At 42.5% G+C, this 27,583-nt stretch overlaps 1 protein-coding gene and 1 long non-coding RNA gene across 2 annotated transcripts in view; one reads left to right on the forward strand and one right to left on the reverse strand.

The window, feature by feature from the left end:
- The window catches only part of angpt4 (angiopoietin 4), a 29,458-nt gene extending 20,725 nt beyond the window's left edge, over window positions 1-8,733 (reverse strand). Inside the window, exon 1 of the mRNA XM_042088165.1 lies at window positions 7,825-8,733. Within this exon, the coding sequence (XP_041944099.1) occupies window positions 7,825-8,211 (387 nt within the window). The 5' untranslated portion in view covers window positions 8,212-8,733. The remainder of the gene's footprint in view (window positions 1-7,824) is intronic.
- LOC121706447 lies at window positions 1,586-27,414 on the forward strand. Its single transcript, XR_006031051.1, has 4 exons — window positions 1,586-1,596; window positions 12,380-12,384; window positions 17,040-17,054; window positions 27,288-27,414. It is a non-coding gene; the product is annotated as an uncharacterized LOC121706447 (long non-coding RNA).
- The last annotated feature ends 169 nt before the right edge of the window (window positions 27,415-27,583 follow it).

The following is a 27,583-nucleotide window of genomic DNA, read 5'->3' on the forward strand; positions in this document are numbered from 1 at the left end:
CCATTGCTCAGAAAAATAAGGCTTTGACAAATTCTGGGAAATTCTTGGATTCTGCCTCAATGTTAAAAAGGGAGCCCGATCACTGCATAAATGGGGGATAGTGCCCCCCCCCCCTCGTGCGGGGCGTGTACTACTGCTACCCTATTTGCATACATTTCCGGGGACAGGAAATGACCTCTCAGGAAGTATCTTCGTAATCAACCATCTTTGCTGTAGCCTACAACTAAATTCGCAACAGTCAGCGGCCCATTGGTTAATTTTCCATACTGACACTGAACTGATCCAATAACACGTCTTGTCAGGCCCCACCCCTCCCATTTTGGCCTAGACCAGGATTCTGTGAACGCATTGAAATGGTTAATCGAAGTAGCCTACATGTTGAAATTCTGGCAGTTGCTGGTAGTGCCAATTGGGCAAGAAATAACACCAATGTAGAAGCTTCAGAAATATATAATATTAAGACTAGCCTATTTTAGCAACAGGTTGAAGTTCACTGAATTTGAAAGTGGAGATGTGAGCAAGCTTACAGAGCTGTGGGACAGTGGAGTGAGCAACTGGTGGAGAGTGTAGCGTAGTTGAGGCTACATGCAACAAGAACTCAGTGATGGAGCAGGTGTGTGTGTGACATGCCATGCTGACGATGATGATTATGATGGCTTATTAATTGCAATTGGTAGTAATGATAACATAGTAAGGTCGTCGCCTACTGCACAATAACAAATAGCGCAACATACGTTTTCTAAATTAATGATTTGCAAACCTGGACAGCAAAAGTGTCAAATCGACGCTAATTGGTCAGATTGATCAGTTTCCGTCAGACGCCCAAAATCCAACATCGACGACATGAGTGGTGGTTGGGTATCTCAAAGTAGAGTGTTGAAAGGGCTCAGCAGGGTTCCCTTGGTAAAGATGGGCTAAAAGGGTTCCCTTGGTAAAGATGGGCTAAAAGGGTTCCCTTGGTAAAGATGGGCTAGAAGGGTTCCCTTGGTAAAGATGGGCTAGAAGGGTTCCCTTGGTAAAGATGGGCTAAAAGACTGCAGGCCGCTGACCATGTGTTGAGAGGCCAGATGTGACCTCGGTACATCATGACAAGGTACATGGACTGGACAGTCTGATTAGTAGGCTGAATAGGGCATGCCCAAAACTTGACCTCAATAGTTTTCTTTTTGTATCTGGCCTGCAACTTTGAGCAGGTTATTCATGCTTATTTGATTATTATAGATGAGTAAAATGTACTAGTTTATATTTTTCTTGCTTATTCACTTACTGAAAACTCACTAACTTAGCTACAAATAATGCTAATCAAGTTGGCTGATCTTCCCATGACAATGATTCTCTTTTCTTAACTGTGAAAGTCAATTTGAGCAATATATCTAAATTCCCTAAAAATATGCAGTACTTGCTGAAATACATGAAGACGTTTGTATGATTGGAATTCGGCCAAGTCTGTATGTGTGTGTCTGTGTGTGTGTGTGTGTGTGTGTGTGTGTACCGGGCCTCCACCGCAGTGGAGCAGCCGTCTACGACTCCGGTGAGTCCAATAATGACCGCTTATTAAACTCAGAAGAGAGGGTAGGTATGGAGGCAACAGATGATGTTTGCATGATATATGCTTTCCGTCTGAAAACAGTGTTCTCAATATTCACAGCCTTGTAAAAACAGCACTTTGCATCAATATCATGCTTAATTTCACGAATCCGATGTCCCGTTGGAGCCATTGGCGGATGATTCCAGAACAAGATATCCTGGCCCTCCCTGGTTGTTATCAAATTTGTCCATTTGCTTTAGTAGGGGTGCAGAGGCAGTCATTTGTTACTGTGTTAACTGCCCATGACATTTTTTATTTGGAAGTAGGAGAAATGATGGAAATTTATTACTGGAAAATTAGTCAACCCACAGGGGTATCCACTGAATACAGTCTGTTAGGACAGAGTGAACATTTCAAGCTGTTTGCAAGTCCCAACTCTTTCATCACATAGCTCCTTAACACTAACCTGCAATAGAGAGGCAGAAAAACACAGCCTGCATGTGTACTGAAGTTGCAGCTACTGTGCAAATTGCCCTCAATTCACTTGGGGGTAAACTTGCTGTTGATCAGAGCCTGATAAGCATCTAAGACCATTCACGGAATGTCCGCGTCGCCATCAAAGGCTTGCGGCAGTGTTTGAACTTTGGCTCGCCTATCTTGCACTGGCCATAATCGGGAGAAGGCGCTGGAAAGAGCGGGAGCTGTAGCAGAAGACTGACCCCAAACAGCTGTTCCTCCTTCCTTACAGCGAATGCTCTCTGCATGCTCCGTAGGCATACCTCACGGCGCTTCGTATCTTTCAAGCATACGGACCAACGTGATCCTCTTCACCCATGACTCCTTCATGTAATTCATAACCCCAAATTCAAGGACATTTCCATTCACAGGCATAATTCAAAGCTATGTCAGTGACAAAGACCATACATTACAAAAACAAAACCAAGTAACATTTCCATACCACATTGCACGCCACTATCTTAAGCATTATTTACATTGGGTCATGTAGAATTACTGAGACGGGCTCCAGATTACATGCTTGATTAAGGGCTAATCTATAAGATATCGGATCATATTTTGTTGTGCTAAGATCTAATTGCCATAGAATACACTTGCTCTGTCCCCAGGAATTTAGATACAATACAGAGATATGATTTCATCCAAAGTTCTGTACATGGTCACTTTTTCATGGAAAATAACTTGTCGCTTGTTGACTGAGTTGTCATTATTATCAGACCTTGTATTTATAATAGTCTGGTAGATAACCATGAATATCACACATTGTGAGACAACTTTTGCGCTGGCAAAAACACAGGATGAATAATAAAGTCTGATGACAAACCAGACTGCATGTAAACACAGACTGACCGCTCCGTAAATATGATCTTATCAAAACTAGGAAATGTTTTGTTTTAAGGCTGCATTACTCGGGGGTGCTGAGTTAGATCATTGCGTTACCTTGGGTTATTAGAGTCAGCATTGCCTTTTCTGTACAGTCTCTTTATTTGTGCAGCCTTTGTTTTTCTGTTTAGCTGCTACTTTTAGACTTCGTTTTTAGAAGCGAGTCTATTCAGAGGCCGAAACAAAGGGCCTTCTCAATTAAAGGTAATATTGGGGAGCCGAGGGACGTTCTTATCTGTGCGTAGGAGGCGGCCGCAGATAGCCTACTCCAATGTTGACTGATGTCAGTGCAGGCGACAACTCAGGGACCGTGGCCCCTGTCGGTATCGCGGTCTTTGGCTTTTCGGAGACACTTCCTCAAGAATGATAAACATGAGCGAGATGTTTATTTAACAAACCGAAGCCCGATCCAGTGATCTGGGCCAGTCCAGCGAGCAGATGATCCATCAGCCCCCCAGGGCGGGAGCTGCCTAAAGCCAGGCCAAGGCCCTGCTGGGACACTGCCTCGCCTTCACAATGAGAGCACCGAGAGTTCAAAAAGGAAGTTGAAAACCCTTTTCTTCGTTGTTATTTTTCTTTTAAATCATGTCTTTGACCCGGCCTTGTGTGCAAGCCATGAATAATTCCATTTGCCTCCTTTTAGATGTCCTCCTGATTTCAGGCACAGATTCTCTTTTCTGTCTTCCTATCCAGGCGATTTCTGTGCACTTGAACAAGGTGGCAAGCCTCCACCTTGGTCGCATTCCCACTCCCTGGTCTCCCCCACTCTGCCAACACTGGCTTTAGGTCCTAGGCCTTTCTTTCCTTTCCTGCTCTTACTTTCTCACTGTTTCTCAAAATCTCTTCTCCAGCATACTTCAGTTCTCTCCCAGAAGGGTCTATTATTTATTTTGAGCTCTGGACCAGCATTCTTGACAGCAGTATGTGGCTGGCTGGCGTTGACGGAGTTTTTGATGTCTTTCCCCGCAAAGATTGTTTGACTGATAAACGTGTAATCCGTCAGGGTTATTGCGGAGTTTTGAGGGAAGCCCATTACGAGTGCTTTACGAGGCAATAAAAGACACTGAAAAGGCACCCCATTCCCTGTAAAGTGCACTGCTGTTAACGCTGTGATTCTCAGGATCTCCGCCTATCCCCACCACCAACAACCCCCTCTGAAATCCCCAAAGATAAATGAAATGAGCAATAACCTGGAGACAGAATCCATTAACAGGGGCTTCAGGGACTATTTAGTGCGCTGTTGCATTAGGAGAAACACCCCATATTAAAACAATCTTTTCGGGGATTGGTATTTTGTCTTTGGCTTTTACAGTTCAATTACTAAGGAGGACCTCTCAGAAAGTCTGACTTCCCAATTATTTGTGTTTTTATTGTGCATCTGTAGGCTGTCGATAATGGGTGCTGATTGCTTGTGTCATTAACCATTATTACACTTGCATTTAAGCAGTTGGGAGAGTCCTCAGATGTCGAGTGCCAAGCTTGTTCAGCAATGGCATGTTAATACGCATGACCCGCGCTGGCCAAATGAGACACATACTAAAACCTGCATGTCTGACCACGTATTACAGGGTTCCTACACATTTTGCATTTCAAAATGCCATACTTTTTCCATACTTAAATTTCCAAACTTCTTGGTAGATTTTTCTGACCATATTCTCGACATTGCGGCCACTTCTGGTTTGGGATAACTCGGTGAAAACAAAGGTATGGACAACTGAAGTGAATTAAAAAATGACACTTAATATTTGTCCGTTTAGCTGGGTCATTTTTAGTTGTATCATAGTTGTATCTTGACGATGGGGACTGACAGTTAAGCTACATAACAGTAGGAATGGTTCATTATGACCTGAGTGAAGTGATTAGTACTACAAATGCAATAGTCTGGAAACACAAATATTTCTCCATACCCTTGTTTTTCCATACTTATCCAGACCTGGAAATTACTAAAATTTTATTATAAAAAATGCCACAAACAGAGCACTTGACAAGAAAACATTGGGTTTATAGGCTTCAACACCACCACTAAAGCCCTATAAAACAATATCAAATAACATAGTCTCGATACATCTTGGGCATATAGGTGAACACAAAATATATAAGGGCTTATTTTACAGGCGCTCCTCCGAAATTTGGTGCAAAGCTAATGCAAATCGTATCAATAGGCTGGCAGTTGAGTTAACGGTAGTGGACAAAATCAGGGCACAGTGTAGGCTACAACTAACACTCACATTCCTCCCCTTAGTTTCAACGAGTTTGACTGTAATGTAAACCTCCATCCCTCAGAAGTTAGCGTTGGCTGCGTCTCGCTTGATTGCTCTTCATTGCCACCAGCCTCCGTCACATACTGTGTGGAGATATGATTGCAGTTCATGCTACCAGCCTCTGTCATGTAGGCTGCCGTGTGGAGTTCGTGCCTATTGCGCAAGCGCGCAGCTGAGAAAGCACCGTCGCTGTCAAATCTGTCCCTGGGAAAAGTAACGTTGCGCCGATATGAAAAAGGAACTACGTTACGTTACCAAATTTTCAGTAGTAATGCGTTACACTACTTGAAAAAGTAGTTACGTTACTGTAACTCGTTACTTTGTAACACGTTACACACAACACTGGTTGCATGACCACTTCTTTTAACAACATTCTCTTAACATTTGGGAACAGAGGAGACCAGTTGCTGAAGCTCTGAGAATGTCCCATTCTTGCCTGATATAGGATTTCAGCTGCTCAACAGTCTGGGGTCTTCTTAATCATGTTTTTCTTTCCATTATCCTCCAAATAACAGGTCTGGACTGCAGGCAGGCCCTTTTAGCACCTGGACTCTTCTACTGTGGAGCCATACTGTTGTAATATATGCAGAATGCAGTCTGGCATGTTTTTTTTTACATATTTAAGACCTTTCCAGAAATGGCAGCATATTCATAGACAATGGTTATTGGCGGTTTTTCAAAACCTATGTATTGATTTTTCATTAAAGAAGCATGTCTGTATTAATGCAGTGTCATCTGAAGATCACAGGCTATCCGATATTGTTTTTCAGCCCTGTCCCATATGTACAAAGATCTCTGGATTCTCTGCATATTGGAGTGTTATATAGATGATGAAATCCCCAAATCCCCACACAGTTTCTTACAGAGTGATAAATACCTCTACATCTTTACTTCTGACTTCTACATCTTTACTTCTGAGAGACTCTGCCTCTCTGCTCTTTTTACACCCAATCATGGTGCCAGTTAAACTACTTCATTGTGAAATGTTCCTCCTTGTATTTTCTATACCATTACACACACTTTTCCAGATTTTTGTGGACCCCGTCCCAAACTTTTTGAGAAGTGTTGCTGGAATTATTCACAAAATTATTCTGTTTTATTTGACATTTTACAGAGCATCCCAACTTTTTTGGAAATGGGGTTGCACTTTTATATGTAGCATTTGGTGAGATATACTATACTATATTAAACATTTTAGATGATGCTTAAAAAAGAATGATCTATTGAAAAAGACTTGGAAGCAAAGTTTCTTTCAAATAGCCTGGAGCTGTGCCCCATAACTGCAAATTCTTTCATCTATGAATGTGGAAGATACTCCAGTTATACGAAAATAAGCAAAACAATCTATCCCTATCTACAGTATATCTCTCTCTCTCCCTCTCTCTCTCCCCCTCTCTATCTCTCTCTCCCCCTCTCCCTGCCTGTCTATTTAATGATGGAGTAGAAAGTAGCTGATCTGTATTCACTGCAGCGTGTGGTTTCCACTGGATATCAGGTTAAGAGCCCTCCAACACTTCAAAGAGTAAGAGTTCACTGCATCCTTGCCAGACAATGGCTTCATTTAGGCTCAGCCATTTGGCATTAAACTAAACAGCCTCCCCCTGTTAAGTGCTTCTTTAGTGCTTGTGTTTCCAGGCCTGTGGTTGGACGCACTAAGGCTTTCAGTAAGCTTGAAAAAAAAAAAAAACACGTCACTACATCATCCAGGCTTGGAGAGGGATCAGTTTTCTATGTATGTTAAATAAAGAAATCAGGTATTGACATTTTTGAAATACCAAAAACACCCCCTGTCCTGCACCCCCAGGACACAAACGTTTAACAAGATTACTGTCGTCTGACTCTGGATCTGTGTTAATTGAATGATCTTTTTATCTCTGTCTACCCTCCGGAGACTGTGGAGCAGGGGGCCGGTTGCCTCCTTCCTGTTGAGGTGGGGCATTCTTGAGCTCGGTACTTGACCTGCTGCCTTTTATCAACGTGGGTGGCACTGCACACATGTGCTCACATAAGGGGAAACTTACATCCATGCAAAGCCACACTCATACACCAACTTTAACACTTCACACTAACACTCCATTCATTGCTTCAGTCAAAGAGGTTCGCAACAGCATGGTCAGATTTGAAATGTCAGATTTTACTTCCAGGGCTAATAGCTCAGTTTGAAATTTTCAGGGTTCGTTTTGGGACTACATGCTTTCAGAGTGCAATGTTGTGTTACTTGGCAATATGATTTGATATTTTTGATATTATATCATTAGACACAAAGTGCCTTGTGAAATGTTATCAAATTATTGGAATTCTCCCTCTCACTCTATCTCTCTAAAAAAGAATATGTAAGTCAACAAATCTTTCACATGTGACTGTTATAACAGTTCACAGACCATTTAAGTGTCTATTCCCTGATCAACATTCAGCAGATGTCTTGGTCCTAGTTGTGCATGAAGTATTTACAACTGCCAGTAACATGTTCATGCTGCTCGCGTTGAGCGCAGTGAAAGTGGAGAATGCTGTACATGCAGCCTCTCTGAGTAAACACCTCGGACGATTATATCAACAGTGCAATAACAGGCCACCCACACACAATAACGACATTAGTATTTTCATAATGTTATGGGCTGAGAGTGCGTTGAGTTTTACCTTTTGCAGCCACTGCGTGTTGTTGACCATGGCCGTCTCCAAGTGCTGCAGCTTCTGGCTGGACCACTCGGTGTCGGCCGGCAGTGGCGGGGCATCCCTCTGCACCACGTTCACGCCGCCATATTGGTCCCCCGGAGTCGCCTGGCAGCCCTCCACCTCGGGCAGGATGAAGGTGTAGCTGCACTGGCCCTGCTGGACGCGGTGGAGCTTACGCCGCCTCTCTCCTCCTCCTGCGCCGCCACCGCTGCGCCGGTGACCCCCAGCACCACCACCTCCTCCTCCTCCTCCTCCTCCACCCCCTCCCCTCTCGCCTCCCGCAGCCACCACCACACCGGCTGTCACCGTCACCGCCACCACCAGCCCCCACTCGAGTAGCACCAGTCTCATACCGTCCACTCAGCCACCTGCGGGGTTATGTTTGTGTGTGTGTGTGTGTGTGTGTGTGTGTGTCGTAGCACTGCCTGATCACTCACCCCCTGGTGAGCACGATGCTGTTGCTGCTGCTGCTCATGGCTCCAGAGGGGTCACACAAACGAAGAGAAGATGCTCAAGTCTCTTTTTGGATCCTTTGAGATTTAATTGTTAAAGCCTTTGCAATTGTCTTCACGGTCAGCTCGGCTGCTCGGACTCTTAGGAGAGTAGAATGTTTCCCCCGTAGGGTTCCGCTTCCTCTCAACTCTCCATGGCCCCCACTGCTACGTGAGAGAACAAGATGCAAGCACTGACCCCTGCGAAGCCACCGAGAGAGAAAGAGAGAGAGACAGCTGCTCCAAATTAATCTCTAAATTCTCAATCCCTCCAAACGTCAAAAAAGAGGTATACAGACAGAGAGAGGTGAGAGAAAAGGGGGGAGAGAGGAGAGAGAGAGAGAGAGAGGGAGAAATGTTTCCTTGCTATCCGTCTGCAGTGGCTCGAGTTTCAAAAGTGACCACAGTGAAACTGCTCTGCCCTCTTATCTGGGGGATTGGGGTGGGTGGGGGTGGGGGGGGGGGGGGGTTGAGGAGCAGGAGGAGGACATGGGGAGGAGGAGGGGGAATCTGAGGGGAGTCTGAGGGAGGTCTGTTAGCACACTCCGGCTCACGTCTCCTCCTATCTTGCCCCTTCCCCGCACTCTGCTACAGTTCAGATAATGTTTCATGGCTCGTCTGTTCGCTCCCCGGTGTCTCCCTCCCTCCCTCCTCACCACAGCACCGGGCTGACACAGGCTGCTGTTTCTGCTGCTGTGGTGGAGGTGGAGGTGGTGGTGGTGGTGGGAGGGCTCAGGCAGGCAGCTATCACACAGACACATGTACAACACACACTCTGTCTGACATCTGACAGGAGCAGAGACATTCATGCGCCTCAGGAATGCGTCAGCCTGTGTCTTGGTTCTAAATCCACATGTTTGACATTGAGTCGCCTCTGTGCTCTGAATGAACTCACACTGATGATCAGCTTGCTTTACTGCAGCTGGAAGGATACTTCTGATCGGTTTCTGAAGATAGACTATGGATTTAGTATCCTAAACAGTTTCAGTTTTCAGAACAGTTTACAGCTTTCAGAATCATTTTTTTAGGGGGTAAATAATATCACCGTAGCACATAGCAGGTCAACTTATTTCATATTAAATATACTATAAATATATGTCAATACATGAAGTATATCAGTGTATATTTCTATAGCATACACACATGTACCTAATTATGCCATATTTGTTAGTATTTCAATGAAAATATCTGAACAGCTCATTTACAAAGGCTTTGAAGTTGGACTATTATCCTTCAACCACAACTTTAGAAACCACTTGAAGTAAATGTCCGTACTGCGTCCAGAATCTCTCTTTCTCCCGCTCTGATTCATTTCCTCCTATTCATGTGACTCCTTAATGCACTATGCCCTGTGCCCATTTGTTTGTTTTTACATAATGCTTATTTTCGGTTGGCTTGTGGTGTGGCTGCTCCCCTTGGGGAGGGGGGAGAATGGGGGGGGGGGGGTCACACTCAGAGGCTCTCTGCCCTTTGCTGAGATTATTCTCATGGGAATGCGAGGGGGAAGGCCAGTAGACCAGCATTCTATTTTCACTTAAGTTCTGGAACCCTCATCCCTAACCCCCCCCCCCCCCCCCCCCCCCCCCACACACACACACACACCCAACATACACACATACACACCCAACACACACCACACACTTCCCCCCTCCCCCACATTTTGCAAGCAGAACTTTAAACTTTCAGCTTTCTTGTGGGAATATGAAGATATCTTTTGATTCGGGGATGTCCCCCCCCCCCCCCCCCCCCCCCCCCAACACACACACACACACACACATCACATTTCAAATAAGTCAAGAGCAACAGCGCTCCTACGCTCCATTGCTGTGGTTCACATGAAGTGTTATGTAGGACTGATGTTCCAAAGGTTCTAATAAAAATGTGACACGGCACACGGCAGTTGCGGCGTCAGACTCGCTGGGGAGATCCTGTGGGATCAAAGCGGCTGCACTGTAATACTGTATTGCCCTCACAGGAAACAAGCAACCACAGCAGCCTATTGATCCCAAGAGTGAGAGCCCAACACCTTCACAGGAACTACTTCCTGTTCTCCCTCGCTGTACTGACAGCTGACATCTTGACTTTGATGGTTTATTTTTTTATTTTATGTCTTGTTTATTCTGTCTTGATTTTAGTATTATCTTATTTTGGACTTTTTAATAGCCCTTTGTGTATTTATCTATTTATTTTATTCATTCATTTATTCTATGTTTTATTTCTAGTTTTATGTGCATTGTAACCTTTTTTTTCCTGGCTTGTGTCTTACTGTCATCTTAAACACCTCTATATATACCCCCTTTTTAATTTAATTTTATTTGTCAATCTCCCTCCTTTGCTTTTATGTAAGATAGCCTTACCTGTGAAGCACTTTGGATCAACGTTGTTTTAAATGTGCTATATAAATAAAGTGACCTGACTTGACTTACTCAAGATGGGTACCTTTTTCATGTCTGTCTCCCTAAATGTCTCAATTCAGCCAAAGACTTGTTGTTATTAAAGGAATAAATTACAGTGGATTCAAATATGGTGAGTTGATAGGAAGACCTTTTTTTAAATGGTGGACATGATTAACTTAGTTTACTGAATCCAGGTCAAAACAGGTCAACAGCTCACAAAGAATCTCTTTGAAACCAACAGAGACCAGCTATCGAAGGTCCCTCAAACATGACAAATGACTTTGGAGTATTGGATCGGACTGCAATGGCTAAACACATTGGCCAGGCGCCAGTCATTCATTATGCTATTTATTCCTGAATATTGTAATCACAGATTTGATAAACCTTTACTTTGGGAGATCGAGTCACCATGCTTGCGGTTGCCAAGTGTGATTCAAATTGAAATTATCCAGTGTGTTGTTGCGTTGCGTTCTGTATTGTTCTCAGGAGGTTGTCCTCAGCTGCGCTAGATTTCGCACCGCTGCGTTTAGAAATGAGCCTTTATCAACTTAATTGCACCAGTGGATTCTCGGCTCTTAATAGCCCAGGTCATCTATCAACACCAACACTTTGGGCTTCAAGTTTGTCAGTGCCAGGTTAGTTTCCATGTGAAAACATCTTCTGTGAGAGCATATGGGTTTAAGCAGAGATCTAGCGGGTCCACAAGGAAAGTTGTATTTGTTTTACGTTTTTAGGCCTTTGGCTTTGTGGATCAGAAATATATAATTTACATATAGTACATTTGACCACAACTATGTAAAAGTGCATTGTTAAATGTCTTTCTGTCAGTTCTCCATATTTCCCCCTCACAATCTTATCATTTTTTGGCAAATTATACAAATGTCAAATCTTGCCTTTGGCTCTCCCACTTTGTCAGTTATCATTTTAACTGGTTTTGAGATATTTGAGTGAAAACATCAAAGTAAGAAGAATATTTATACTCTTCTATCGAAAACATTTTATGTCTAAGGCTCAAACCACCTGCGGGTGTTGTATTTCTTTCCTACTGTATTTTTCTTCTGGAAAGATATTCAAGATTCATTATTATAAAGAGAATAACAATCTTGTGGATACACTTTGAGAGCCAGTATCCACACCATTATGCTATATGTGCATAACATTATGATCATGCAGAGCTGAAACTTTCTATGTGAAAAGACCCTTAACCTACATACATTCAAACTTATTCAATGGGAATATACTTTTATAGCAAATTGTGTCAGTGTTCACTCACTTTGAATTTAACCTATGGCAAAGTTTGGACTACGTCTAATATTACAACCCCAAAACAGAAAAAGTTGGGACGTTGTGTAAAATGTGAATAAAAGCATAATGTAATAATCTGGAAATTTCTTAAACTCATATTTAGTTGCAAAAAGGACACAGACAACATATCAAATGTGACTATTTCATGGAAAATATATGTTAATTTTGAATTTGATACCAGCAACGTTTCAAAAAAGGTTGGGACGGGGGTAACAAAATGCTGGAAAAGTTGTGTAATGATAAAGAAAACAAATGGAGGAATGTTTCACAACTAATTAAAGTAACTGGCAACACGATTGGGTATGAAAAAAGGAGCATCCCAGAGAGGCAGGGTCTCTTAGAAGTAAAGATGTATAGGGGTATACATCACTTTGTAAACCTGTGTGCACAAATGAAGAAACAATGTCATTTTAATGCTTCTCAACATGAAATTGTGAATTATTTGGGGAGTTCATCACAGGACATAATATTATTAAAACATTCAGAGAATCCAGAGAGAGCTGAAAAACAAATTGGATGGCCGTGGTCTTTTGGACCTCAGATGGCGTTGCATCAACACCAGACCTATTTTTTTTATTTGCACAATTTAATACTCAAATCAAAAACTGCAGCCAAAATTGTATTGAGACATGATACAGGAAATACCACCATCTTATCTGGGCCTAAGCTTGTTTAAAATTGACTGAGGTAACATGGAAAAAGGTCCTGTGGTTAGACCAATCAAAATTTGCCATTCTTTTTGGAAATCATGGACTCATCTGGACTAAATAGGAGAAAGCCTATATCGATGTATCCAACCCATTGTTTTAGTGCTCAGTTCAAAACCGAACATCTATGACAGTGTGGAGGAGCATTAGTGCCTACAGCATGGGAATCTTGCACATTTGGCAAAGCACAATCAATTCTGAATGATGTATACAGGTTTTGAGCAACATATACTGCCATCTAGGCAATGTCTTTTCCAGGGAAGACCTTGAATATTTCAGGAAAACAATGGCAAAATTGCAATTTGGCAATTTTTAAAAGAAATTAACCCTGAAGGCAAATCATGTTCATTTTTGGCATACAACATTTTTAGGGGTTTTGAAGGGTGCTGAATTCAAATCTTCTGTATACCAGGCTCAAAAATGTCCCATAATGTGTGTAGGCATAATAAAACAATTAATGCACGTCTCTTGCCAAGAAAGCATGTTGGTGGCCCAAACACAACACACACTTCAATCATGGCCATCCAAATGTGGATGATCAGTTAGTGCCACAGCTACTATGTCTCACCAATTCCAAAAGCTTGTAAGGAGATCACCTCCTGTGGTTGCTTCAAGGGATGTCTAAGCCTGTGCTTCAGTTGCAGGAAAAGTGGCATGTTATGCATGAAGTCATGCAGCTGCAGCAGCACCTGTCAGAACACTGCTGGGAGGAGAGAGGATGAGGATGATTAGGATAGCCTAAGTGTGTAGCCTACCTCTTCATATCAAGAAGTTCAAAGAATTGAATAGAATAGAATTGGTTAATTACTAAATAAATAGGAAAATATGCATTATTAAATAAATAGTTAAAATACAGATACATAGATAAATACAGGTGAATAATATAAATAGATAGTTAAAATATGGTTATCAACCATGCTTCTAAACCTCATCAACCTGTTTCATGGTCCTCTTTTTTCATGAATTATTCATTATCCGAGACAACAATTTTAACCATGTACATTAATTTCAAGCATTTTCTTTAGTCTTGATCTTAAATATGAGCATGGCATTGAATTCCCTATATGTGAAAACCTATAAAAGCACATTACATTCAGGTTTTTACCTTGTACAGTCCAAAAGATAAGTGATTCATTCGATTTTGACCTGGCGGCGGCGGCCATATTGGATTTCTCCATTTTGGGGCATTATGGGACATTTTTGAGCCTGGCATACGGAAGATTTGAATTCAGCACCCTTCAAAACCTCTAAAAATGTTGTATGCCAAAAATGAACATGATTTGGCTTCCGGACTTTAAATAAGCACATTTTCCAAAATCTCTATTGAGTCTATTGATGAAGAGTCCAGGTGCTAAAATGGCCTATTTGCAGTCCAGTCCAGACTAAGAATACCCCATACTGCTGAGCAACTGAAATCCTATCGGGCAGGAATGGGACAATATTTAATTCTCAGTCTAGCAAATGGTCTCCTCAGTTCCTCAACATTTATAGAATTTTCTTAAATGAAGAGGTGAAGCAGCACAGTGGTAAACATGCTCCTGTCCCAACTTTTTTTGAAACATGTTGCTGGCATCAAATTCAAAATCAACATATATTTTCCTTGAAATAATTCAAATTTTAATTTTCAACATTTGATATGTTGTCTATGTCCTTTTTGCTTCTAAATATGGGTTTTTAAGAGACTTGTGTATTATCACATTCTATTTTTATTTGCATTTTACACAATGTCCCAACTTTTTCTGTTTTGGGGTTGTATAATAGAGTATAATGTTATCCTATCTGTTTGATGGCCAGTTCATTTTATTGTGGAGTTCATCTCCTAAAACAGATTGTTAAACTATTCTTAATGTATACATTGTATTAATAATTATTTGTGTAAAACATGCCCAATTCTGTTGTCCTGAAATGTAGATAAATAACCATGCCAGTGCTTTATTATATTAGAAATATGTCATGAGCCATGTCAAGAGTTGGAACTGAAAGTTCAAAAACTTCCAAGCAAGTTCCTTGTCCCTGAACCCAAGTCATAATATCAGTGTTGCCAACAGTAACCCACATTGTGTCACCACGCAAGACCGATGACAATCTAATGGATCTTAGAAACAGAACAGCTTTACCTTTGGGTCTAGATAAATGCCCCATCAATTATCTATGAAATTTACGCAAATATATATTTTGGAAAAGGGAGCGACTAAATGACTGCACTGGGTCACCCTTTCATCATCTCTCTGTCTGAGACCTTTAGCACTATCAGATGGGCCAGGCCTGAAAGGACATCTGTGCTCTAAAAGCTCTTTGTCTGCTTTGTGTCTTTACTTGTTTCTACGAAGTAAGCGTTCTTTTTCAGCTTGTGTTTGGGGGAAAAAAATCATTACATCTTCCAAACCTCATTACCTAACTCAATACCTCTCCAATGACCGTGACATGCTCAACACTTACTTAGCCATACAGAAAAATTGTGAAGCTACATATTTGAGAAGAATGCTTTTACAGGATTATATGTGAAGTATCATAAGATGGATGCTCTTTGTGGTGTCCTCCCTGCAGTGGGACGTGAAGATCTCTCCGTTTTGGCCCCTCTAAAGAATTTAAACCTACAGTGAAGATGGCTCTGGGTCAAGGCTTTTTTTTTCACCATGCAGATAAGCACAGAGGAGGTCAACTACCACTACACATCCACTCCACTCACTTCTACTAACAAATCCTGAGCTTGTACATTTCCTCTGCCATCCTCTAAGGGCTAACTAATGCTTCGGTTTGCACTACACAGCTGGCTGAGAACTCACTAAAGAAATCAATTGAAAGGCTGAAGGAATCATAAATTCCTTCCTTGTTCAAACACCTCAGAGGCAACAGTTACAAAGAAGCCTTGGGCGGTCCCCGGGGTCGGACCGAGGTCGTGAATCACCTCAACCAGGTGGGATTAGCGGCACGCTCTTTCAACACCGTCTGGGCCAGCACGGGGCAGCTGAGACGGGCGAAGAGAAGACGAGACCAGACAAGGTGTGGGGGGTTGTGGGTTTTACGGTGAAGAGTGGGGCGAGTTGAACGTGCCCCTGACACATTAACGCGGGAGTGACTGTAGGAGGTCGCCAGGAGTTGCCGGCAGCAACTGACAGCTTTAAGATCCCAACGCAAACACTCAGCAGCACCAGCCCTGTGGCAGATCAGGGCTCTCATCTATCACATCCAGAGCTCACAATGATTCACTGCTCTGGACTTCTCCTCTGTTTAGATTGGAGCATTTTCTTTTTCTTTCTTTTTTTTTTTTTTTAAATCTAACAGCAGGTAGCCTACTTGATTACAAATCAGAGCTATCTTCTCAAAACCAGCAATCAACATGTTGTTGTTAAGACCCGTGGGCTCCTCTTAAGAAAATTAAAGCTTGCTTTGTGAAAATGGCTTCAGAATGCTGCCATATGCCCCTGCGGCTGCAGTTTCCAGCACTGAGTAAATCGTATCTTATCAGTGTTTTTTCTTACCAGAATGGAGCCTATTTCTGCCATATCAGCTTCAGCCGTAAATACTTGTTCTGTTGGTCTTGTTTCATTTGGAGCATACTGCATATGCTATATTTGTAAATGTAAAGTTCTGCCAACATGCAAAATCTGTTTTGAAACTAAATAAAGCAACTTCAAAGACTAGAGAAGTTATTAAAGCAAGAATTGGCCATTAGTCAAATCATTTTTTGACATGTTTGGATTATTGCGATTGCTACAATTATCCACCACTATAACTATAGCATTTTATGTTTCAAAATAAGCTTACATCTGCTAACAACTTTAGAAAACAAGTCCTGAAAATTAACACCATCATGTAATTACAATGGACCAACAAAGTTTCAAACTTTTCATTCTGGGTTATTCTTAAAATGGGATGAAAAGCATGAATGACAGTCCTCATCATTTCTTCTGAATAAATGATTGATGATCAATAATTGATGATGGTCATTGATGACATCATCCCGATGTCTATTTCTCTTAAGAATGGTAGAGTATAGAGCAGAGTGTGGATGGAGATATGTCATCCATCCCTGTCAGCCATCAGCTGGGAAGCATACTTCAGAAGAGCTTTATTCCCAGGTTGCTACAATGGAGAGGGGCTCTTGACATACTTTCTCATTAAAATAAAAGGCAGTCACAAAGCTAAGCCTTATTAGAATCCTACACACACATACACACACACAGAGGGAGAGAGAGAGAGAGAGAGAGAGGAGGATTTCATCAGGGCAAGTCTGTGTGAACAAACTGCAGAGAGGCAAAGAAGACCCCCAGTGACAGGGCCTGGGATGAGAGGTCATCACCACAATCCAATCAGAGACAGGAAGAATGACCACTGCTCAGAGAGAGAGAGAGAGAGAGAGAGAGAGAGAGAGAGAGAGAAACGTACAATGAACAAGACCAGGAGAAGAGACAAAGACGGAGAGAGGGAGTGACTGGGGGAGAGAGAGAGAGACAGAGAGAGAGAGAGAGAGGAGAGAGAGAGAGAACGAGAGAGATAACAATGCTCCACGTCCTGCGCTTAAGCAAATCAAAGCACACCATGGGCAATCCAGCAAAGGCTTGTTCAAGCCCCTCTCTGCTCATTGTGTGAGCAGATCAGAGTGCAGTTGTGCCGGCAAGCAATTATTCCAGTAAAGATGATTACAGTCCAATTCAAGCTGACCTGATTAAGATATACCAGAGAAACATTGCATGCATGTGTGTGTGTGTGTGTGTGTGTGTGTGTGTGTGTGCTTTCTCTGAAGGGGTCCTGAGTGTCCAGGGGTCTGTGTAGTGTAAGGGCTTCATCCATTAATCCTCCTACATGCTGGTTGCTTCCTGTAGCTAACGGCGGCGCTCTCAGGGGAACAGTAATTTATGGAAGTCTGTGCTATTGGTCCATGGGTTGTGTCTCCTAAAATGTGCTAAGCCCCACGAAGGGGCCACGCTGGATTAATGTTGTCCTGGGCACGACTGGAAGTCTCCTGGGAAGGGCTTCACACTTTGTATCTTTAAAAATGGTGTTGACTTTTTTGTGCCTTGTAACACAAGATCGACATGGGAGTGAAACAGATATAATTTGTGGTTCTGAATTTACATTCTAGAGAGAGAGAGAGAGAGAGACCAAGGGAGAGAGAGAGACCGAGGGAGAGAGAGGGGGGATTTAGAGCACTTGTAATGAGGTATGGCCTGTGTATAACATGAAACAAATATGTGCAGTGTATAATCGCCTGCCATTCTTTAACATTCTGTAACTCTTAACACACCTTTTTAACACCACAATATTGGCCTAAGTGGGCCGTGAACCACATTTCTTTTTATGTATCCAAAATGATATACACTGCATAAAAATCATAGTACATATTATAATAGACAGCTCGAAGAAATCTGAAGCTCTGTACACTCACTTGAAACACTTGTTGACAGACATAACAGCTGGTTCTCACAATATATGTACAGTATGGGCTGCTATTGTATTTAGTGGAGCAAGTCTTTGCATGAAATTCTGATAACACACGATGGCAAGTATCTGGCCGTTGGCAGTTTCGGTGCTTTTGGGTGGACGGTTATCGTCATATATCTATCTATCCATTAATGACAGGAACCTCTGTGTGTATGTGTGTGTGTGTGTGTGTGTGTGTCACATATCTCTCGAACCATTCATCTGACTGATTTCAAACTTGTTACGTTTCTTGCTACAGGCACGACTGAGTGCAGTGAAAAGTTTGATGCTGTTTTGATGAAGAAATGCTACATACATTGTTAAATATCGAAGAAGCACAAGTTGACATTTGCCACTCTAGCCGCACTAGCCACTCCCCCTCTCACACAGCACATCATCACGTCTGACCTCAACAATATAGAGATTACAATTATTCTGCAGAGTTTGCAACAACACGCCTTCATAAACTGCCACTACACTTTCACTGTCTTTGGACTTTGGATAAACGGGGCAGCCGTGGGGCAGCCGTGGCCTACTAGTTAGCGTTTAGGACTTGTAACTGGAGGGTTGCCGGTTCGAACCCCACCCAGTGGGCACGGCTGAAGTGCCCTTGAGCAAGGCACCTAACCCCTCACTGCTCCCCGAGCGCCGCTGTTGTTGCAGGCAGCTCACTGCACCGGGATTAGTGTGTGCTTCACCTCACTGTGTGTTCACTGTGTGCTGAGTGTGTTTCACTAATTTACGGATTGGGATAAATGCAACCAAATTTCCCTCACGGGATCAAAAGAGTATATATACTTAAACAAATGACAACTGCACGGTCTCGAAGCATAGCAAGTGACAATTCCAACTGTCGATTTCAGAATGCCACATTCATGAAAAGCATTTAGAGATACTGTAGGCTAATCTGGCCACTTCAGCAACACACACTGAGAGGCAGAGTGTGATGTCACTTATACCAGGGACTGAAAATGGTGTTTGTCTTCTCTATCATCAAGTTCTTAAATTAGGCTGGACATAGCCAACACAAAGTAGCTGTTACTGTTAGGCCTATATAATTTTGATCTGTAAGTGATGCTTAATTATTGCAAGTTCATTAAAAGCATTATTGAATGCTTAGCTGGAATTATGTTTTTTTTTCCCTACTACTATCATCCTATTTTTAAAGAAGGCCTACCTGTAGTCATGTAATTGGGCTACAGGTTTTCTACAGAAGTAGGCATGTTTTGAATAGACATTGCACTAGTACAAATAAATTACTAATATGGCAGGATACTGCATACAATACTGTTTTCATGAGTAGAGCCATACCTGCCACAGGTAATATGTTTTGGGTGCTAATACCGATGGAGACATATCAATAAACACCCGCTCTGTCTCCATTCATAGGAGTGGTGTGTCTTTCATTAAATAATGCACCAGGTCACTATCCAATTGCCTGAGTGTCCTGCTGTTTCCATTAATTTGCTTATTTTGGAGCTGATCTTCTGCCAGATAAGACTGACACCCCACTATTGTCTATTTGACTTCAATGTCTAGGCTCCATTCTGACCAAATCAGGCCACACCAGGGAACTGCACGAGCTCACCTGAAACCGCAGGGCTCCTTTCATTGCAAGCTTTATATATATAGACCCGTGTTACTGAGGAGGTGGTTTATTTAAACTGAACTTTAATTGAATCTGTTTTCTCATTTTTGTAACTACAGGAGGTAGACTCGTCTTTCCTCTCATTTAAATATATGACACAGGGGCACCTGAGTAAACGCAGTGACAAACACGTTTAATTTCCGAGTATAGTTCAGCAGACGTCTTCGGTCGTCCTTCATGTGTCCATGCTGCTCATGTGTGTAGGCCACACTCTTTGATTTCACGCCTGTCCAAGATAAAAAAAAGTGTAAAAATCAATGTGAACAATCCAGATATTTGGACAAGACGAAACTATCGACTGCACAAAACGAACCCAACGAAAGTCAATCGAAAATACCAACACACCAAATAGGCAATATCCGGAAACAGTAGGCTATAGTATGGGGAATCGTGCAATTTTAGGAACGGTTCATATAGATTTTTGCAACTGGTGATTTTTTACTTGCTAGGACCCCATTGAATACAAAACAACCTGTTTCCAATTTTTTTCTTCATTTTCAGTGCCAAAATTCAAGATGGTGGACAATATATGCAGAAAAATAATATAAAGGCTTAAAGTGGTCAATTTTTTTGATAAATATACACATAATAAGGTAGACAAGTGAGATACAGACTATTTACAAAAGATGTATTGCATCATTTGCCAAGAAATTTGGAGAAAAAATGGGAAAAATAGAAAAACATTAACATTAACAAAACATTGTCACTCAAGTATTTATCCTTACCACTGTCACTGTCTTTTTAATATTGGTGCACATCTCCTCAGAGCCTTCACACCTGCAAAGTTGTGTGAATGGTAAGTTGTTACTCTTGCAAGAACACCTTCTACTGCATTGGCTGGCAAGACAACAGCACTTCACAAGCTCCACAACAGCCTGTGGTGCTGGTGGAAGTTTTGACAGAACAGGAGCCCATTGCCCATCAACAATTTGCCTCCATCCCAGTGATAGTGAGTCAAGAATCTTTGGAGCAGGCACTGTATCTTGTGCCCAAACATTTGCTTGCCTGTGTGCTCTCAGAATTTCAATTTCAACTTAATTTCACTTATAGAGCGTCAAAACATTACCCATGTCTCATGGCGCTTTACAGTGTTAAACATTCAGACAGAGCCAATGAGTAACAGGGGCGAGGAAAAACTCGCAAGAATTGGAGAAACATATCGGATGAAACCCTAAGCAGATCCACGACTCAAGGGCCTGACCCATCTGCCTGGGGTCAGTTACAGGACAGTAAGGTCTATATACAGAGAATAGAACATGGTATTTAAAGCCAGCTGAGGTATATGTTACAAAGTGGTTAGATGGTTACAGTACATAACCAGTATGATAATGCATGAATCCTATTTAGTGTTAAGTTCAAATAGTCCAGTGAAGGGGATGAATTGTCCATAGGGATTAGGAGTTGTCATTGAGCAAGTAGTGGGTCTCTAGGCTGCGCGGGCAGGAATCCGAGCATGGGGACAGCAATAGGCGATGGTAGGACAATCATAGGGATGGGATTTCCCTAGTTCCCGAGTTCCACTGAAGGGCTTTAGCTGTTTGAAAACCATGTTTTGAGGAGCTGACACACACATTTCTCACATCCAGCTAACACGTCTGGAGATGGATGAGGACCTACTACAAGCCTACAAAGTGTGTTAATGACATCATCATGACTTGATTGACTTGAAACAGAAACCTTTCCTTTCCCACGGGATAAACAGTAAATGGCGGGACAAACGGTTGTCTTTCAATTTCCTGACAGGATATAGGATACCCGATAGGTCCACCGACTCTATGCACGATGTGATTGGCTGGACCAAAAGTTTGGTTTTTCCACCTCACAAGCCAACGGAGAGTTGCTAGACCCTGGCTAGAAATTACATTTGCTGCCACTAGGGTGCGTCAAGATTTCTAGGCTGAGATTATCTTTTGTCGACGTTCTCCAGTGCCCATGATAATGAGACTGTCTTTGTTGATGTCTGGTACCCTGCGAAGGGCAAACACCAAGACATCTGTGTGACATGTGTAGATATGTGGGGTTTTGCCAAAATTACTTACTGCTACTGCCACCTTTGTGTGTGTGAACTGTGACTGGCAGTTTACATAGTTCAACAACTTTATGAGCAAGGTAGAGGACGAGGTTGGCTTTGGTTTCCTTCGATCCCAGAAAGCTTTAAAGTCTTTGATTGGTGTAGAGTCTTGTATTTTGTATCCCTTATCATGTGCTTTTCCCATTGTATGGACCTGTCTCATCCTGTCTTTCATGGAGTTTGTGATGGTATAGTTGTTAAATAATAAGAAGCCTATATGTCATTGTAGCCTCGTGCCTCACTTTCAACATTTTCAAAGAAGCATTCTGCCAGATCTTAGCAACAGTTTATGTCACTTTTCCTGACAACCATCTCCTGCACAACAGCCATGCCATCTATTAAGATGCTATCCAATGTGTGTGTTAATTGCACTGAGCTACTCTCTGTAGATTGTTCAGATGATGCTGTTTCTGAAACCAGTCACAATTCATGGATGAAGGCAGACTTAGCTGTAGTGGGCAGCATTAGGCTTGCATATAATCAACAAATTCATATGTTCCCACAATTTCCTGCAAGTCCTGTTAACAGAATTATTGAAGACCAAAGAGCTCATTGTGGACTTCAGGAAGTCTAAAGCTAGCACACACCCTCATTCTCATCAATGGGACTGAAGTGGAGTGTATCACCAGCTTCAGATTTCTGGGTGCCCACATCTCTGAGGACCTCTCTTGGACCCTCAACACCTCTACCCTGATAAAGAAGGCTTACCAGCGTCTCTTCTATCTGAGGAGGCTAAAGAAGGTCCACCGCCTCCTCAGATCATGGTGAACTTCTACCCCTGCACCATCAATCGTATCCTTACCAACTGTGTCACAGTTTGGTATGGCAACTGCTCTGCCCACGACCGAAAAGCATTGCAGAGGGTGGTGAAAACTGCCCAACGCATCACCGGTTCCTCACTCCCCTCCATTGAGGCCATCCAGGGCAAGTGATGCTCGCATAAGGCGCACAGCAGGTTCAGAGGAAGCTTTCCTGCAGCTGAACTCTAGCTCTGCATCCTGGTGACAACCAACCTACAAAGCCACCCCTGCCCGATGCCTCCTTGCCTGTGTATGTTGAGGTGTCCACGACCATAGCAATCTTGACAGGGACAACAAGGAGGCAGACCCCCCCCCCAATGTATGTTGTTTATACATTGTTCACATTACATAGCCATATTTATTCTACTCTTATAAAGTAACTGCACACATACATACACTGCACATATTTATATTGTATTGTATATCACATTGCACTTTTCTCCTTTTTTGCACTTCTGGTTAGACGCAAACCACATTTCATTGTCTTCATACTTGTACTCTGCAATGACAATGAAGTTGAATCTAATCTAATCTATTGTGGTGAGTGCAGAACATTACTTTAATTCAAATGATTATTAGGTTATGTGAAGGAAACTTTTAATCAGTCAATGTGTTTTTCCGGGTATGCCAATAAATAGCATAATGGTGGTTACACCAATCACTGGTTGATAATCATGACATCTCTTGTCACCCATGGTCATATTTATTATCTAAGTCATTCAATTTTATTAGAAAATGTATGTATATAATGATACAGTAATACCTAACATATATCCATTTAAAATGTTTAAAAAGGCGATTATTTGCAATTTTTGGTGATATATCCGCCATCTTGGATTTTGGACCTGTGCAGTCCGGGAAAAAATTGGAAACAGGTAGTTTTGCTAACTATAGGGTCTGAAGAAGCCCTGCACTACTACATTAGAGGTCTGCACTCCCGTGGTAGACCCGCGGGTCCCGAAGCAAAAGAGTGCGGCACGGGACAACTTTTGAAAGTTCTTTGCGGGAGCGGGCGGGATGAGAGAGGTGCGTTCGCGGATGCGGGACAAACCGATGATTCACTGCACTTCCGCAAATTAAATATGTGCATAAAATTAAATATGGAAATGATTAAAGTAGTGTTCATAACTATAGTTCAGCTGGATGTTCTGTTAAGCACATTAAGCTATACAAATAAAGCTTTATTATTATTATTATTATTATTAAAAAAACAGGGTTTAAGCATAACTGACGGATAGCAGGCCTATTCACCTTATTCAGCCCCGCCCATTTTTTTAAATTCCACGTTGTCTTTAAACTTCCAGTCGGCTAGCTACGTCTAGTTAGCTTCATTGGGATAACACGGCAGAAGAGGATAGAGAGGCTAACTTACAGAACAGCCGCTCCAAAGTCAGTTTTTTCCTAACTTCAGATAGGAAAGCTGTATAACAGAAATGTCTTAAGTCACCAAAATCCTAAATAAACGTTCCTAACTTTAGGATGACCTATAATATATGATGCCAGTCATCTCGATAGAGCTCTGCTATCTCAATGTATCGCAATGGATGTACTGCTCAATCGGAAGTTCGGAGACAATGTGGGCAAAGCTAGCGCCCAGGGACGGATCATGGCTTGTGCCAAGTGTGCACGTGCACAGGGGCCCTCAGCCAATGGGGGCCCTCGGATTTAAAAAAAAAATGCCATGAATTTAGGCTAGATTATGCCCGGTGCTTCTGTCTGTTAATTTGCGGCACAACTGAATGATGTTATGGAACCGCGGACCGAAAGAAAAATAAACTAAATGTTCTTTAGATTCATAAGAAATACTTCTTAATTCATAAAATATAGAGGCATAACATTAGGTGGAAGTGGTAGGCTATGAGTGCTCATTCAATGTGTATGCGTGTTTGCGAAAGTGAAACTGACCCACTCGTGGGTAGGTGAATGAAGTGGATTCCTGCAATGTTCATGAAAACAACATAGCGATTGGATAGCCTAATAAATCGCGACTTGTTGTAGGCCTAACAGTAGCTTATATCGTAGCAAATAGCCTATGGCGATGCCGATGACAGATAGGCCTACACTTATTTCACTCGTCTCGCTGAGTGAGCGCATAATGTGGGCTGTTGCGCAAAGAAATTAATTAGGGAGATAATCTGCATCTCCATTTACCAAACGCTATAGTTTTGCTAACATCTCCACTGTTAACGTGAAATATGTCTCCATGCAAGGTAGTGTCAAGCAGCCGTGAAGTGAAAACCTTATCATGCAGGTAGCCAATGTTCACGTCACCTGAGTCAGACAGAAAACGGGCCCTGCTTGCTCTGTTAAAGTTTGTATGCCCCTTCCAAACTGCGTTAAAAGGGTATATTTAACAGCCAGAATTTCGAAATTTTCCAGGGGGAGACACCCCTGAATCCCCCGTAATATGATCAGCACCACCTCTCACAAAATACTATCAACGTCCCTGCTACCGGTCCATCAGATATACACTCAGAATACAAGTTTTGTGAACTTTTGTTCAATAAAATAATTTATGTGTACATTTAGTGACCGTACACCAACAAGGATTCCCGGGACACTGAAAGACCTGGGTACACGAAACTTGGTGGGCATGTAACCCCACATGGATAGCATGGAACTATCGTTTTTTGTTTTGATCTGTAGCCCCCCCGCTGTACTGGACCCACCGAAAGGAGGGTAGGGCAGACACAGTTTTCTGTGAATATCTTGAGAACCGTAGGGCCTAGGATGACCAATTTTTTCCGTATGTTATCATACGTATGACACATACTCACACAGTAGACATATGTACGCATGCATGCACATGCACAAACACACATACGCAGGCAAACACACAAGCACGCACACACACACACACACACACACACACACACACACACACACATAAACATAAACATGTACACGCACACATGCACACAATTCAAGAATTTCTCAGAATTATGAACAGGCAAGATGGGGGTGGGGTTGTATAAAATGAATTTTACATGTGAAATCTATGAACTAATAATGTTTTGGTACTTGTTGTCTAGCAGATACCAGTGAGAATTGAGTGTGTATAATGCAATTTAGTGAGACAGTTAGAATCATATAGGCCTTTCAGCGTGATTTATTTTTGTGGAAAAAATGTGCTGGACTGGGCGGCGGTCATATTTTGTACCGCTCTGCGGTACATCTAGTTTCAAATTTAACCGATGGCTTTTTCGGTTCTGGCACCCGACAGCACAGCAAGATGAGAACATGATAACCTTTAGCCTCCCGAATATGACTATTTGTTTAGCTTCCCAGCTGAGGTGATGGTTTGTTTTGCCTCCAGTGAACGTAATGACGTAGGCTCAGAAGGTACCTATAGCCTATAGGCCTATTGTCGTTTACGTGGGTTCAATTTGTTCCTGCTGCTCATTGTCAAAACTCGAAATCGAAAGCATGACAGAGGAAGAGGGCAGACTAGGCCTAGGCCTACTTCAGTTGTTAGCCTACATTCAGAACCAAGAAACTGACATCTGGAGTCTTTCTCAGGTGTGTGTGCTCCTTTCGTGAGACAGAAAGAAAAACTGAATAGGCTCCTCCTGCATGCGGACTTTAGCGGGACTAAAAATGACACATTAATGCGGGCGGGAGCGGGATAGAATATTGCGGGAGCGGGCGGGCGCGGGACTGGAAAATCAGTCCTGCGCAGACCTCACCGGACCGCTGCCCGGTACCGGGCCGTAGCCTACGACATGAGTTTAAAAAAAATGCATGCAAACTAAACTAAATTTAATTCGCAATAATGTCACGTTTTTACATGGCATATGCCTATATATGGCTATATGCAGTTGTTTGATTGCACGCATGTTTGCATTTTGCAAGGTCTATTTTCTTACGTCTGTCCCGCCTTCAACACTTTTACATATTGCCTTCAGCGCTGCGCAGCCTCAGGTCAGCTCACTTCACTTGATCAGTTCTTGGCGAATGGTATGTCACACGAAGTTAGCTAAACTGCTAGAATGAGCAACAAAAAACAAGCAGTCACTGGCCAGAGTGTTTGAGTTGAGAGAGCCTCTGCAGAGATTCCTTACAGAAAAAAAGCTGCACATTTTAGTGATGAGGACTGGGTGTCAAAACTCGCTTACCTGTGTGACATATTCGGGTTGCTTAATGACCTCAACCTGTCAGGGGAGAATGACGACTTTCTTTAAACTGGCAGATAAAGTCGCTGCATTTAAAGGCAAGCTTTATTTGTGGGGACGACGAGTGGACCGGGGTGTATTTGATATGTTCCAAACAGTAGTGGGGGTTTTGGGAAAGACTGAGACAGGGCCCTTTCTCTCGCAGCTGGTGCGGGATCACCTTGTTGCGCTTTCAAATGAGTTTGAGCGTTACTTCCCATCCTCCAAGGAAACCTCTCTGGCGGGTTTTTGGATCAAAAACAAAGCAGAATATTCCAAGATAGCCGTAAAGCGCTGAAAACGTTGCTACCATTTCCCACCACCTATATGCGAGGCCGGGTTTTCGGCAATGACTGCAACTAAGACCAAATTGCGCAATCGACTGGACATTTCAAACACACTGAGGGTGTCACTGTCTTCCATCATTCCATAAGCAGTAGGGTGACAATTTTTCGGGACTCCCGCGGGTCACGGTATTCCCGCGGGGTTCCCGCAGTACGGGAGTAAATTTCACTGTTGGTAACGTGACTGGGACGGGACAGGAAATAATAAACGGGAGCTGGCGGGAAGCCAGAGATTAACTTAAAAAAAATGACGCTGCAATGCAATGAGTGCGCCCAAAGACGTGAGACATTTCGTTTTAGAAAAGAGAACCAATTACAACCCATAATACGTTTGTTGTTGATTGGTAGCCTATCCTCGCATATAGCAAGACTGTTCAAAATCAATC

This window comes from Alosa sapidissima, chromosome 4, assembly GCF_018492685.1.
Source record: "Alosa sapidissima isolate fAloSap1 chromosome 4, fAloSap1.pri, whole genome shotgun sequence".
In the NCBI taxonomy this organism is placed as follows: domain Eukaryota; kingdom Metazoa; phylum Chordata; class Actinopteri; order Clupeiformes; family Clupeidae; genus Alosa; species Alosa sapidissima.